Source organism: Macaca mulatta, chromosome 14 (assembly GCF_049350105.2).
Source record: "Macaca mulatta isolate MMU2019108-1 chromosome 14, T2T-MMU8v2.0, whole genome shotgun sequence".
Classification (NCBI taxonomy): domain Eukaryota; kingdom Metazoa; phylum Chordata; class Mammalia; order Primates; family Cercopithecidae; genus Macaca; species Macaca mulatta.
Window position 1 is genome coordinate 31516594 of NC_133419.1, and position 15860 is coordinate 31532453.

Here is a 15860-nt window from a genome sequence, read left to right on the forward strand (position 1 = left end):
GCGAGGCCCACTTGCAAGAGAAGGAGGTAGTGGCTCTCGTGCCGCCCCGCCGCGCTCCGTGGACCCCCGCTGGCCCCGCAGGTTCCTGCCCGGTCGGGGTCAGTCCCGGCTGCTGTGTAAAAGCCCCTGTCCCTGCCAGGCGCTCTTCTCTGCGGGTCCGGGGCCTGCGGAGTCTGGCGCCGGCGTGGGCAGGTGGGGCGAGCGAGAGGAGGAGATAGGCAACCCCCTATACTCCCCTGGCGCGACTTCCCCAGCGCCAGAATCGCTGTCAGGGCTCACTTTCGGACTTCAGTGCATGAGAATTGTTTTGCTGTCAGCATTGCTCCTTACGGTTCGATGTTGGATTTTGTGTTTTGGTACTGACTTCCGGTGATGCCATGCCGGTGACTATCTTCTCTCCTGGACACCTTGGGTTTCCCACATTACTAGCATCTGTTCCAGAAATAAACACCGGTTGCTGATAAGGTGGTTCAATTCCCAGTTTCTTCAGAACTTGGGACTGTCTGGGGTGGTGGAAGAAATGGCGCTGCCAGCCCGCCCCCCAGCTGTCAGGATTGTTTACACCCTTGACAGGGGGTGGCATGGCTGTGAGTTTCCTGTGCTACTGTATGTATTTGCAGAGGATGCAAAGTCGCCCTCTTAGGATAGGTAGGCGCGATTTGTTTTGTGTTTTGTATTAACCATTAGATTCTAGCCATTTGATGATTGTGCCCTGTGTTATTAGAGGTTCATTTATAAATACAGATTTGTTGGAGTTACAGATAGTTGTTGGCCTAGCTAAGTGGTGATAGATACCTCAAGTTTTTGGTCACTACCTGCACTGGTCGCCACCTGTACCTGCTAGCACTTTTATTTTTCTAGAAAATACTTACAATTTAACTAACAACCTCCAACTTTTGATTGCTGCCAGAGTAATCTTTCTAAGACACATCTGGTTGTCATTCTCCTTAAAACCTGTGACACCCTTATGTTTATAGACTGTAACCTAAACTTCTGGGGCATTGAAGGCTCTTATCATCTGGCTTGTATATCTGAGGTCCTCCAGGACTTATTTCTCCTCCACTATCACATTTGCACCATCCCTTCTAGCCAAATCAGGCCTCTGCCAGCACACAACACACTTGCACTTTCTTTTTTCTTTTTTTTGCCTGTGGCTCAAGCTCTCGACCTTGCCTGGAATGCCTTGCCTACTTCTTCTCAACCTGGCAAGGTGGAGAAGATGCCCTCTCTACCTTCTTCCTGCAGAATTGATTTGCCATGTCAGGTAGATGGCGTGCTTCTTGATTGTAAGGACTGCCTTGCTTATCTTTGTATTCAAAGATTTTTTTTTTTCGAGGGCCTGCTATGTGCCAGTCTGTTAAGTGTTGAGGGTACAGTAGTGAACAACGCAGATAAGGCAGCTCTTATGGAGCTTACAGTCCAGTGGGCAAGCCATAATTGCAAGAGGTGCTTAGTGCAGTGAAGGAAATAGATTGCTCTGTTAAGAAATAGGAAGGGAGAGGTGATCAAATCGGAAGGAGCTGCCATATATGAAGCAGGGCATATGCAGTTCTGGCAGGGGGAAAAGTATGTTCAGAGGTTGACGGGACTGCTGAATGGTACTGTTCAACAGCATGGCCTGGTGGAAGATACAGAAGGCTGGCGTTGCTGGAGGTAGGGAATGACTCACAGACAGTGATCAGATGAGGGTGGTGAGATCATGCAGGACCTTGGAAACCACGGTGAGGAGGTAAAATTTTACTTTAAATGCCTTAGGTAGTAATCACAATTTTAAACAGAAGTGACACGATCCCTCTGTAAATGTCTGTGGAAATAAATTGAGTTGAATACCATTTGAATTTTATCTACAGAAAAGTGTCCAGTGTATTGGAGCTTTTTTCCTGCACCACACAGCTCAGTTTTGTCAAGGGTCTAGTCTAGTGATAAGCTCTGAAGTTTTTGATATGTATTTGCTGAACTGGACTGGGTTGGATTGGATTAGTACACTGGAATCATGTAGCATCAGTTGCATAGTTTGAATTGAGATAATCTGATACCCTGTCCATTGCAGAGTGATTTATTCTGAAATGGAGTGAATAAGTGCCACACTGTGCATCAGAATGACCTGTGCATGAGAATGGCCTGTGGCACTTTTTAAACTTATAGATGCCTGAGGTACAGATCTCAGTCTAAACCAACTGGATCAGAATCTCTAGAACAGTAGTTTTCAATCTTGATGTGCATTGAATTCATCTTTCACGCATATTCCAGATTCTTTTATGTTGTTTAGCTCCTAGGGCAGTGGAGGGAGAGGAATCAAGAAGAGGGTATGGAAACTGAATGCACAAAACTGAAGGGATTCCTATGTTTACAAAAGTTAATTTGGGCATCTCCTGAACTTGGCAGAAAAGGATGAAGATGATGTTTCTGTAAAATCTGAAAATCAAACAAAGGCAATTTTGTTTACTATAGATTGGTGTTTAACACACCTTAGTTATGGTCTTGACAAACCTGATGTGATTTAAGATTCTGTTGATTAGCTACTGCCCAAGTGAGATCTTTGAATACCTACTTTCTGTTAATATAACTGAGTACTAATCTTAGATTCATTCTTTTTACAAATTAATTATGTAGGGTGGAATTTACAGGATTGCAACACTGTTGTGTTAGAAATCTTTATATGGTAAGAAAGTTATTTGCTTCTAACATTCCATGTTTTGTGGCAGCTGATAACTTGTAGAGCCATGATTATTGAATCAGATCTGTTATGATTCAGGCACCCTCTATAGGTGGACTTTCCAGTAGTTGCTTTAATGAAAAAGTGGTTTTGGTGGCAATACTTTTTTCCTTTAAGTAAAAAATTTTAAAAAACAAAAATAAAAGATCTGTGTATTTAGTAGCATATATCTTACAGATCTTGGGAAAAAACCCCAAGTCCCTTTATGACTAAATAACTTTCTTCCTATATGTAGAAGTGAGTATTGTCCTGACAATAAGCATAGGACAACTCCTTGATTAGAGATTAACTCCAGTGGTATATATGGTTTGTAGATATTTTTGTGAAAAATTACGATTGTAGATGTTTCAGGGTTTATTTGTGAACTAGTTTCACTACTAACAAGGCAATTATACTACTTAACATGTTAAACATGTTTTAGATTGTAGATGTTTCAGGGTTTATTTGTGAACTAGTTTCACTACTAACAAGGCAATTATACTACTTAACATGTTAAACATGTTTTAGAAAATGGTTTTGGCCGGGCGCGGTGGCTCAAGCCTGTAATCCCAGCACTTTGGGAGGCCGAGGCGGGCGGATCACAAGGTCAGGAGATCGAGACCACAGTGAAACCCCGTCTCTACTAAAAATACAAAAAATTAGCCGGGCGCAGTGGCGGGCGCCTGTAGTCCCAGCTACTAAGGAGGCTGAGGCAGGAGAATGGCGGGAACCCGGGAGGCGGAGCTTGCAGTGAGCCGAGATCGCGCCACTGCACTCCAGCCTGGGCAACAGCGTGAGACTCCGTCTCAAAAAAAAAAAAAAAAAATGGTTTTGTAATTGTAAGGGTAATCAGTGAAAAATAAGAGAAACAAAAGGCATAAAACAAAACTTAACAATGAATATTTTAATCTTTATTTTAAAATTGTTTTCTTACTTTTTTTAATACTATCGGTGAATCTGGTTACTGCCAGCTGTTGCTATGTCAGTCGAAGACTTAGCCAACTATCAAGTCATGATCCGCTCTGGAGAAGACATTGCAAAAAATACTGGCTGATATCTGAGTGAGTATTCGGGGAATATGTACTTCTGAAAACTGGTCCTTGGTTTCTTCCATAACACTAGTCTGTCCTGATTCTCCTCTCTAACCCTTGTCTCTTTATCTCCTTTGGTGGTTCTTCTCGTGCCTGCTAGTAAATGTTGGTATTCGCCAAGGTTCTGTCCTTAGCCCACTTCTGCTCTCCCTCTCTGAACTCTACTGCATGCATTGTTGCCATTTATAGTGACTATCTGCATGCTCCTAACTCCCAAACCTGAATCTCCCTCCCTGACTTCCCTACTGAGCTCTGGAATTGTTTGCAGAACTGTCTGCTGGACCTTTCTATTGGCTGTCCCACATTTATTAACTGGATTCAGTAAATGTTAACAAATTTGACAGAATCAAAGTGCAGATGACAGAAAGTGGGAGTTGAGAAAGGTGGAAGAAATGAGTAGGAATGCTAATATCTTTTCTTAGATTGAGTGGAGTCAGGTAGTGACTAAAGTTGGTGAAGTAAGAAGCAGAGGTTTAAGCATATTATTTAAAGCTGCAAGCTTTAGACAGAACTGAAAATTAATAACAGAGCTATCAAACACTGGGAGGAAAAAGAACAGGTAAGGGGAAGTTTAAGTATTGCTAGATCTTCCCGTGTTTCCCTTTGGGGTATCAGTAGATACATGTGAAGTTGATAAATCAACAACTAGAGGCATAAACATTTAGAACTATAGAGGTAACTTCTAGAAACACCTAAGATTTCCTTTGAGGAGTTGGACTTAAAACAGGAGAATAGTTTTTCATCGTAAGTTCTTTGGTACCTTTTAGTTTTAATAATCTATGTGTATATTATTTAGATTAATAAAAAGATGCTCCCTTTCCCTCTCCTACCCCTGCAAAAAAAACCCACCCTGAATTGTTCTTTTCCCCCTTCCTAAACCTATCCTTCAGCATTGCCAGTCTTCATAGCAGCATCATCCACTCAGGCATCCAAATCAGAATTAGGAGTCATCCTAGTTGTGTGTCTCTCTCTCTCCCCACTTCTCTCCCTCCTTCTACATTCATCACAAAGGCTTACCGAGCCTTTCTTACCAAGCTCGTTAGTATGTTACTTTAAGGCCCCCTGTGGCTGCCTTACCCTCTATCACTTCTGATTCTTAATTTTATACTTCATTCTTTCTCACTAATTAGACTCTACCTTTTTTGAAGGCAAAAAATGTGCCTTATTTTTTATATCCTCAGTGGCTAAGTGGACACTTAATAAATGCTTGGGGAATTTTACCCAATAGGAATGTTGAATCATATAATTAATTTCATGTTCTATGATTCTCAACTAATTCAGTGTAGATATGTGTTAGATTAATATTATTATATCACAAGATTCTAAGTATTCTCTAAAACAGAATACATGATGCCTTTAAAATTTTATAATTGGTATATTTTTAAGAGTAAGTTGAAATTTATACGTTACTACTATTCATATTTTATTAAAGATTAGAACACTGAAAAAAATAACTAGAAAGAAAATGAGAAAATGAGTGCCTAACAATCCACCATGCCAGCAGTAACTTTTGTTAAAATTTTTAATGTATATATCACTTTTTGCTATCTGATCTTCATTTGTGGCTAAAATATAATGAAAAGGAAGAGAAAAGTACACGTTCCTTTATGTTGTAGGTATCTAAAATAAATGCTAATATTATTTTAAAAGATTTTAAGTCTCATGTTTTTCATCTATTTAGGGAAGAGAAAACACAGAAGAATCAGTGTTGGAAATCTCTCTTCATAGATACTTACTCTGATGTAGGAAGATACATTGACCATTATGCTGCTATTAAAAAGGCCTGGGATGATCTCAAGAAATATTTGGAGCCCAGGTGTCCTCGGATGGTTTTATCTCTGAAAGGTACTGGGAATGCAGGGTCCCCTTCCCCGTTTTCATTACTATTAGTATAAATAGCTTTGAATCTCTGTCATCTACGCAACTGTGTTAATCCAACCTTGTCTGTGATTTACTGTTCATATTTGGCCATGGAAGTGGGACCTTCACTCTAGTGCTTACGCTGTTTTTTCTCAGCCTTGGGACCCACATGGTTATTTATCAGAAGGGAAAGCTGAACTTTTATCCTTATATTTGTTTTCTATTAAGAAAATAGTCATGCTAAGATTGTGTGAGAGTAATTACGGTGATTTCTTTTAAAAGATTTTTTTTTTGATTGTGAAATTTTGCCTACTGTATCAGCACTCTTTCCTATTTTCAGTACAAGTAAATGTTTGTTTGATAGTCTAATATTCAGAAAGACCCTTGGTCTTTACCTGTGTAAGAGCAGCCTAGTAGAGTAAGGAAAACTTTTATCCTTATTTTGACATTTACAAAATAGTAGAACTAAGATCTAAACTGAGGTCTGTTCGACTCCAGAATATGCTCTTTCTATTATACCATTATTGTCCAATTTTGGCAAGAAATATTAAGCTATTTCCATTAATTTGATTTAATTAACAATCATTAAAATAGACAGATTGTAGATAGATTGCCACTTACCTGCTTTACCCTCCCAGTTTTTTTCAGATTTCTATACTGAAAGGCATTGTATACATGTTCGGTTTTGCTGAGCTAATGTTGGAATCAGTTCTTCTCAAATATTTTCTTCCCTTTAGAACTAAAGACTCTTTTGAAACACTATTCCTTTTGCATTTTGTGTTTCCTCTCTGATTTCCCATGCAAATATTACTTTCATGCAAATCACAGTTGCATGACCAGGTGCTTGAAACTGAATTGCTAGAAGGTAGAAGAAAGAATGATTTGGCAGAAAGAGTCGAGCTTTGAAGAAAAGTACCCTTGATTAAGAAAAGTACCTTTTCTTAGAAAAAAGAATAATACTATTTACTTGGTATGTAGGGTTGAATATTTCAAGAGGAAAGTAAATCTGAAAATAGGTATTTGGTGATGATAAGGCAAGGGCTTACAGTAGCTATTATTAATTAAACACAAAGCTAGGCACTGGCTAAGTATTTCTTGAGTATTACTCCATTTAATTGCAAAAGTCCTATGGGATAAATAATTACTATTCTCATTTTATAGGTGGATTACCTAAGGCATAAAAAACTAAGTAAGTTGTGGCTGGGCACGGTGGCTCACGCCTGTAATCCCAGCACTTTGGGAGGCCGAGGCGGGCAGTCAGGAGATGGAGACCATCCTGGCTAACACAGTGAAACCTGGTCTCTACTAAAAATACAAAAAAATTAGCCAGGCGTGGTGGTGGGCACCTATAGTCCCAGCTACTCGGGAGGCTGAGGCAGGAGAATGGCGTGAACCCTGGAGGCAAAGCTTGCAGTGAGCTGAAATCGTGCCACTGCACTCCAGCCTGGGTGACAGAGCGAGACTCTGTCTCCAAAACAAAAACAAAAACAAAACAAACAAACAAAAAAACTAGGTTGTTTAACCATCACAAAGGAAAAGGCAAAAACCAGGATTTGGATACAGAGCTGACTCCAGAGCTATGGTCTTAACATTGACTGAAGAGAGACAGGACCTATCCCATTATGTTTGGAATGTGGATTGGACTAGAAGAGCTAGTTTAAATATTAGGAGATTTGGAACATGATACGGTATATGGTTCTGCTCTTAGGCTCAGAGCTATCAAGAAGATAAAACTAAGGATATGTAACTGCTGCTGCTGCTGCTTATTTTTCTTTTCTTTTTCTTTCTGTTTTTTTTTTTTTTTTTTGGTGCATGAATTTTGGTATTTCCAGGCTCCCTGTACTACCTAGCAGTTGGAGGTGAGGTTGTCAGATAATTCCTTGATAGCTCCTGTTTTCCTCCACAGTGCCAGTTCTCTGGGGCTTTGCCATGAGTTGGAATAGGATAAAGGCTCTTTGATATCTGCAGTGCTGGGGGTTCTTGGAACCCTAGGCTTATGAATTTTAGAACCAAGTCAGGAAACTTGCTGCTCACCTCAGCTGCCACAGTCTTGATTCCATTGCAGGGTTATAGAGGTTGCAGATAAAAAGGAAAATCAGAAAGCAAATAGGCATTGGGCTTGGGGAAATTTTTTTGGAGCATCTTGAAATTAAGACATATTGTTATCACATATTTTCATATCTCATATTTACCTTAAGTTTTGGCTTAAAATTTTAGAGTTGGAAGGCACCTTAGAGACTGTTTAGACCAGGGGTTGGCAAACTTTTTCTTTAAAGGACCAGACGGTAAAATTTAGGCTTTGTGGGACACATGGTCTCTGTCACAACTCTTCAGCTCAGCTGTTGGGGGAAAGCAGCCAAAGATGATTCATAAACAAATGGGCGTTGCTGTATTCCAATAAAACTTTATTCCTACAAGGAGGCAGCAGGCCAGGATTTGGAGTGTGGGCTATTAATGTGCCCGTCCTGGTTTATGCTGGTAAGTTGAAGAAACATACCCAGAGAGTTTAAGTGACTCATGCAAGGTATCAAACTAGTGATCAAGATACAACTCTAATCTAGGCTTCTTGGCTCCTAGTAACTTTTTCACTATTTCCTTCTATGAGTAGGTTAAGGGGAAAAGAAAGTAAATAAATATTTGCTGAGTGCGAATAAAGCACTTTATTAAACGTGAAGTCTTATTTAATCCTCACTATAATTCTCTAAGGTAGGTGGTATTATCCCCCTTTGAGAATGAAGAAACAGGATTAAAGAGGTGAAATAGCTTGCCAGAAATCATGCAGTCAGTATGTATCAGTCCATTTTTGCATTACTATAAAGAAATGTCTGAATCTGGGTAATTTATAAGACGAGGTTTAATTGGTTTACGATTCTGCAGGCTGTACAGGAAGCATGGCAGCATCTGCTTCTGGGGAGGCCTCAGGGAGCTTTTACTCACCAGGAAAGCAAAGCATGAGCAGGCGTGTCACATGGCAAAAGCAAGATCAATAGGGAGAGAAGGAAGTACGGCACACTTTTAAACAGCCAGATCTCATGAGAAGTCACTCACTGTCTTGAGGACAGCACCAAGGGAAGGATGCTAAACCACTGATGAGAAAAAATCCACCCCCATGATCCAATCACCTCCCACCAGGCCCCCCTCCAATATTGGGGATTACAGTTCAACATGAGATTTGGGAGGGTACAAATATACAAACTATGTCAAAGTAGTAGAGTAAAGATTAACTGTGGTCTTTCTGCCTCCCAAATTCTATTCTAGTTGGATACCTCTTTCAACCTTGATTTTACTGTATTGTAAACATATATTTCCTTTTAGTTTTCTTTTTGCCATGTTTATTTTTGTCTCTTTCTCTTCTTCAAGAAATTCTTAGTTTCTTAATGTTACATGTTAAGTGTCTAATGTGTGGCATATACCGTACAAATATTAGTTTCTTTCCTCATCCCATAGTTCAGGTTGCCATTCAGCTTCGTTTCTTTTATACTAAAATTTCTCTTTTTTTAATGAACTTTTTATTTTGGAGTAATTTGAGATTTACAGAAAAGTTGCAAAGAGAGTTCAGAGAGTTCTATACACCCCTCACCCTTTACCCTTATGTATCCCACTCTGGGACATTTATGAAACTAAAACATCTTCATTGGCACATTACTATTAACTAAACTCCAGACTTCACTTGAATTTCACCAGATTTTCCATTATTATCCTTTTTCTGTTCCAGGATCCAGTCCAGAATACCACATTGCATTTAGTTGTCATGTCTCCTTAGTGTACTCTGATCCGTGGCAGTTTCTTTGTCTTTTATGACCTTGACAGTTTTTTTTTGTTTGTTTGTTTTTTGAGACAGTCGCCCAGGATGGAGTACAGTGGCATGATCTTGGCTCACTGCATCCTCTGCCTCCCAGGTTCAAGCAATTCTCCTGCCTCCACCTCTCAAGTAGCTGGGACTATAGGCACAAACCACCACACCTGGCTAATTTTTGTATTTTTAGTAGAGACAGGGTTTCACCATGTTGGCCAGGCTGGTCTTGAACTCTTGACCACAAGTGATCTGCCCCTGTGGGCCTCCCAGAGTGCTGAGATTACAGACGTGAACCAGCCACCACACCCAGCCCCTTGACATTTTTGAGAGAGTACTTATCAGGTATTTTGTATTAGGTTAGTGCAAAAGCAATTGCAGTTGCTCAAATCAGCTTCATCTTGATATTTTACTGATGATTAGACTGGAGCTGGAGTTATTTTCTTTTTTAGATAACTGCAGATGTGAAGTGCCCCTCTCATCACTTTATGTCCAGGGGTACATGCTGTCACTAATGGTTTTAACTAGCATACAGAAATAGGAACAAATTGTAAGTGCACAACTCATTGAATTATCACGAGGTAAACCTGTCCTTTCTTTTTTTTTTTTTTTTGAGGCGGAGTCTTCACTCTGTCGCCCAGGCTGGAGTGCAGTGGCACCATCTCGGCTCACTGCAAGCTCCGCCTCCCGGGTTCGCGCCATTCTCCTGCCTCAGCCTCCGGAGTAGCTGGGACTACAGGCGCCCGCCACTGCGCCCGGCTAATTTTTTGTATTTTAGTAGAGACGGGGTTTCACCGTGTTAGCCAGGATGGTCTCGATCTACTGACCTCGTGATCCGCCCGCCTCGGCCTCCCAAAGTGCAGGGATTACAGGCGTGAGCCACCGCGCCCGGCCAACCTGTCCTTTCTAACACCCTCCAGATCAAGAAGTAGAATATTATCTGTACCTAGAAGCCCTCCTCATATTTCTTCCCTCTTTCACAGAGGCAACCATTATTCTGATTGTTTATGCTGTTGAGTAGTTTTCTTTTTTGAACTTTATGTAAGTTATATGAATAAGTATTTTGTATGGATTATTTCACTTTGTGAAATTCAATCTTTTTGAGTGTAACAGAGTTTGTTAATTTTGACTGCGGTATAGTACTCCATTATCTGAGTAGACTATTCCTTCTACTGTTAATGGATATTTGGGTTATTATTATTTCTGGCTATTACAAATAATGCTGTAAATTTTTATATACATTGTTGATGTCTATATGAGTATATTTCTACTGGGTAAATACCTGGCATTGGGTTTGCTGGGTTATAGAGTTGCTTATATTAAACTTCAAAAGATGGTGTTTAGTTTTGAAAGTAGTTCTACCAGTTTACATTCTTACCAGCACTTTAATGTTATCATTCGTTTTATTTTAACCTTTTTGGCAGGTGTGTAGTGGTGGTTTTCATTCACATTTCCCTAAGATGTAGAATAATGACAGTTGTATTTCTATCTTTCCAAGCCTCATATATCATGTATTTCTTTTTCTTGCCTTATTGCACTGGCGAGGGCCTTCAGTACACTGTTGGAGAAGAGTAATGATGGGATAGCGGGCATCCTTATCTTTCTGATTGCAGAGGGAAAGCTTTCAGCATTTCACCTTTAAATAAGATGTTTGCTGTAGGGTTTTTTTGTAGATATTCTTTATCAGATTGAAGATAGTCCCTCTGATCCTAGTTTGGGAAGAGGGTTTTTTTGTTTTTTAAATGGATAATTGAATTTCTATCAAATGCCTTGTCTGCCTTATGATTCTCATGATTTTTCTCCTTATTTTGTTAATGCAGTGAAATGCATTAATCACTTTTCTGAATGCTAAACCACTCTGTATTCCTGGAATAATCCTACTTTGATTGTAATATATTCTTTTTTATATGTACTGGATATGATCTGCTAGTATTTTATTGGGATTTTTACATCTGTGTTCATGAGAGTTTGGCCTGTAATTTTCCTTTCTTGCAATGTTCTTGTCAGGTGTTGGTATCAAGATGATGCTGGCCTTATAAAACGAGTCGGGAAGTGTTGCCTCTTTTTCTGTTCCCTGGAAGAGTTTATGTAAGCTTGGTCTTATTTTTTGCTTAAATGATTAGTAGAATGCACCAGTGAAGCCATTCAATTCTGGAGTTTTCATTGTAGGAAAGTTTTAAATTATGGATTCAATTCCTTTATTAGATAAAGGAGCATTTTGATTTTCTGTTTATTCTTATGTAAATTTTGATAAGTTGTTTTCTAGGAAATTGTCCACTTCATCTATTTTCAAATCTGTTGACATAGAGTTTTTCATAATATCCTCTTATCTTTTTAATGCTTGTTGGATCTGTGGTGCTATCACTTTTTCCATTTCTAATATTAATTATTTATACTTTTGCTGTTTTTCTTCATCAGTCTTGCTAGATGGGGTGAATTAATTTTATTAATCTTTTCAAAGAGCTGGCTTTTGCCTTTGTCAGTCCTTTACTGTATGTTTGTTTTTTATTTCATTAATTTCTTTGATGTCTTCTCTTTGAATTTACTGTGATTTTTTTTCTTTCTTGACTTGGGATCATTGCTTAGATCATAGATTTTCAGGCTTTCTTATTTTTTCAAATGAATTTAGAGCTCTAAATTTCCCACTGAGCACATTAGTTTGTCCCATAAGTTTTAATACATTGTATTTTCATTACCATGCAGTTCAAAGTATTTTCTGATTTCTTTGATTTCTTCTTTAACCCATGAATGATATAGAAGTGTATTACTTAATTTCTAAATATTTTGGACTTTTAAAGTAATCTTTTAAATATAATTTATAATTTAATTCCACTGTGATCACAGGATACACTTTATGTGAGTTCAGTCATTTAAAATTTGTTACAACTTATTCTGTGGTCTAGTATATGATCTATTTTGGTAAATGTTTTGTGTATACTTAAAAATAATGTATTTTCTGCGATTATGGAGTTCAATACTGTATATATAATTAGGTAACATTTGTTAATCTTGTTCAAATCTTCTACACTCTTACTGAATTGTTTATTTTGTCTACCTGTTCTGTTAGTTAATGAGAGAAGTATGATAAAATCTGTTGCTGTGGTAGGCAGAATTCTGAGATAGTCCCCAAATTCCCACCCACTGGTGTACATGCCTGGTACAATGATCTCTCCTTGAGTGTAGGTGGTACTATGAAAATAACTGATTTTCTTCCATTAGGTCATATTATTTGAAAAAGGTGAAGGGATTTTGCATATGTAATTAAGTTCCCAAATTAGTTGAATTTGAGTTAATTATTAATCAAAAAGCAAAATATCCTGACTGGGCCCCACTTAATCAGATGAGCCCTTAAAAGGGACTGGGCCCTTCCAGAAGTCAGATTCAATGTGCCTCTCCTATTGACTTTGAATAAGCAAACTGGCATATTATGGAGAGGGCCACATGGTAGAGAATGGTGGGTGACCTCCAGGAGCTGAGGGCGTCAGTCCTGAGGAATTGAATTCTGCCAACAACCAGTGAGCTTGGAAGAGGATCCTAAGCATACGATGCGTAAGATGAGATAGCAGCCCCAGTTGATGCCATAATTTCAGCCTTGTGGGGCCTGAGCAGAGGATCCAGTTGAGTCATATCTAGACTCCTGACCTACAGAAACTGTGAAATAATAAGTGCTTTAAGCTGCTAATATTACAGCAGGAGAAAACTACAGCCACTGTGATTGTAGATATATCTTTTCCCCATTTTAGTTGTCATTTAAAAATATATTTTAAAGCTCTTATTAGGTACATAAAATTAGAATTGAAACATCTGTGTAGTGAATTTAACCTTTTTGTTACTACAAAAGTCCTCCATTAGCTCTTATAGTTGTTTGCCTTAAAGTCTCATTTCATGTGATTTTAGTAGAGCTACTCTAGCTTTGTTTTCTGTATTTACTTTAAGATGTGTCTCTTGTATATAATTTTTTGTTTTTTATCTGGTCTGTCAGTTTGTCTTTTCATTAGATTATTTAATCTATTCATATTTAATAGATTTACTAATGTGTTTGAGTTGAGATATACCATGTTTCTGTTTGTTTTTCTATTTGTCCCACCTGTTCACTGTTCCTTTTTTGCAATCTTCTTAATTATGTTTCATTCCATTCCCTTCTCCTTTCTTTTTTTAGTGATTATATTAGAGATTAAAACATTGCATCTTTGACTTATTAAAGTCTAATGTAAATTAGTATTTTTTCCACTTCCTGGACAATGAAAGAACTTTATAATGCATTAACTCCAATCACCTCCCTCCTGCCTTTTGATTTATAGTTTTTGTGATTTTGATTTTTAACATATTTAGTTTCCCTGAAAACATTCTTATTTTACATATTCAATATTCTTTTAGACTAACCTTCATATTTACCTTTTCTGGTTGGCCTTTATCCCTTCCTATGTCTTCATGCTTCCATCTGGGATCACTTTCCTTCCACCTGAAGAATTCCTTTTGGTATTTCTTTTAACTGGCCGCTGCTGCTGAATTTTTCTTTTGTTTATCTAAACATGTATTTATTTCATCTTCATTGTTGAAGATATATTCACTGGTTATAGGGTTTTGGTCAGCAGTGATTTTTCTTCATCACTTTAAAGGTATCATTCTCCTGACTTCTATTGTTTATTTTCTTTTTAAAGACAGAGTCTTGCTTTGTTGCCCAGGCTGGAGTGCAGTGGCACAATCATAGCCCATTGCAGCCTCCAACTCCTGGGCTCAAGCAGTCCTCCCAGCTCAGTCTCCCGAGTAGCTGGGACTACAGGTGCGACACCATTCCTGGCTAATTTTTAAGTTTTTTTTCTTTCTTTCTTTCTTTTTTTTTTTTTTTTTTTAACTAGATGGGGGTCTTTCTATGTTGCCCAGGCTGGTCTCGAACTCCTGGCCTCAAGCCACCCTCCCACCTCAGCCTCCGAAAGTGCTGGGATTACATGCATGAGCCACTGAGTCCAGCTAACTTCTATTGTTTCTGTAGAGAATTTAGCTGTCAGTCTTACTGTTTTTCTTTTGAAGGTAATTGTACACTCACCTTATCCCCCACACTGCTTTTAAAATTTCTCTTTATCTTCGATTTTAGCAGTTTTCCAAGATATATCTAGATAACCATTTTGTTTATAATTTTTCTCCATAGGGTTTATGGTGCTTCTGAATCATGGTTTGACATTTTCATCAATTTTGGAAAATTCTCTGCTGTTATCTCCAAATACCGCTTCTGCTTCATTCTGCTTTTCCTCTACCTCTGGGATTCCAGTGCTTGTATCATAGACCTTTCTGCCATGTCCTCCCATGTGTGTCTTAGGCTTTTTTTGTGTTTTTCCATCCCTTTTTGTCATCTGACCTGGCTTCCAGTTTATAATTCCCTCTTCAGCTTTGAAACTATGATTTGTTGTTAAACCCTTTCAGTGTATTCTTATTTTAGTTTTTGCGTTTTTCAGCTCTAAGATTTCCATTTGATTCATTTTTATAGTTTCTAGTTCTCTGCTGAAATACTCGATCTTGTCATTTAATTCATTGAATGTATCAATCGTGGTTATTTTTAAGTCCATGTTTACTAACTCCAGTAACGATGTATTATGGATTTGGTTCTATTTTCTATTTTTTCTCTTTCTTTAGTCAGATCTTGTCTTTGTATAGGCCTAGTTGTTTTTAATTTATTGCTAGACATAATTTGAAATTTGGGGTAACGTTATTTTCTTCTAGAGATTACTTTTGCTTTTGGCTAGCAGCTAGTCAATGGGCAGATCACTGTAATGCAATCAGGGATTGTTATATGATTGAAAGCTGGGCTTTAGTCTTTATGAGGACTAGTCTTATTTTCAGTTCATCCTTTTTCCTAGGATGTCAGTCAGGATCCTAGCCCAAAAACCTTGGGTTTTACCAGGTCCCTCTCTCCTTTGTGGACCCTGAACTCTGTTGTTTTGCCCTCTAGCCTCGTGGTACTGCCTAAAGCTTTGCACAGCTTCTTGGCCACTCAACCTCATATTTGCTTTCAGAATTGACAGCAATTTTTATCTTATCTAAAGACAAGGTGGCTTCCAATGCCTGGCTCACCTCTCAGTCTCCCTCTTCTCCTGGACCCCTCTCCCCTGCCGTTGTGATTCTTCAAAAGTCTTCAAGCCAATTTTTTGTTGTCAATATTCAGCAAGAGGTTTAGTCCAACAACCTAGTGGGCTGCTGCTGAATGTCGATCTCTTCTCTTGGTATTTGTCATTATTTCCCACTTCTCAAAAGCTCGAATATGTGGCAAATTTACAAACATGCAAAATAGAGTTCAAGTTAATGGCCTTCCCACACATGAACCCATACCTTATATCCTATATTTCCCATTGAGAGTCAATGTTAAAACTCTTAAGTAACATCAGTTTAGAGAACTTCCAGGGGTTTTGTTATTATTATTTTTTAA

At 38.5% G+C, this 15860-nt stretch overlaps 1 protein-coding gene across 3 annotated transcripts in view; it reads left to right on the forward strand.

Moving 5' to 3' along the window:
- FBXO3 (F-box protein 3) overlaps positions 1-15860 on the forward strand; it is a 34183-nt gene that overhangs the window by 379 nt on the left and 17944 nt on the right. For all 3 annotated transcript variants that reach the window (XM_015114495.3, XM_015114494.3, NM_001257701.1), the window contains 2 exon segments: positions 3667-3756; positions 5468-5631. In XM_015114495.3, the coding sequence (XP_014969981.1) occupies positions 3667-3756; positions 5468-5631 (254 nt within the window).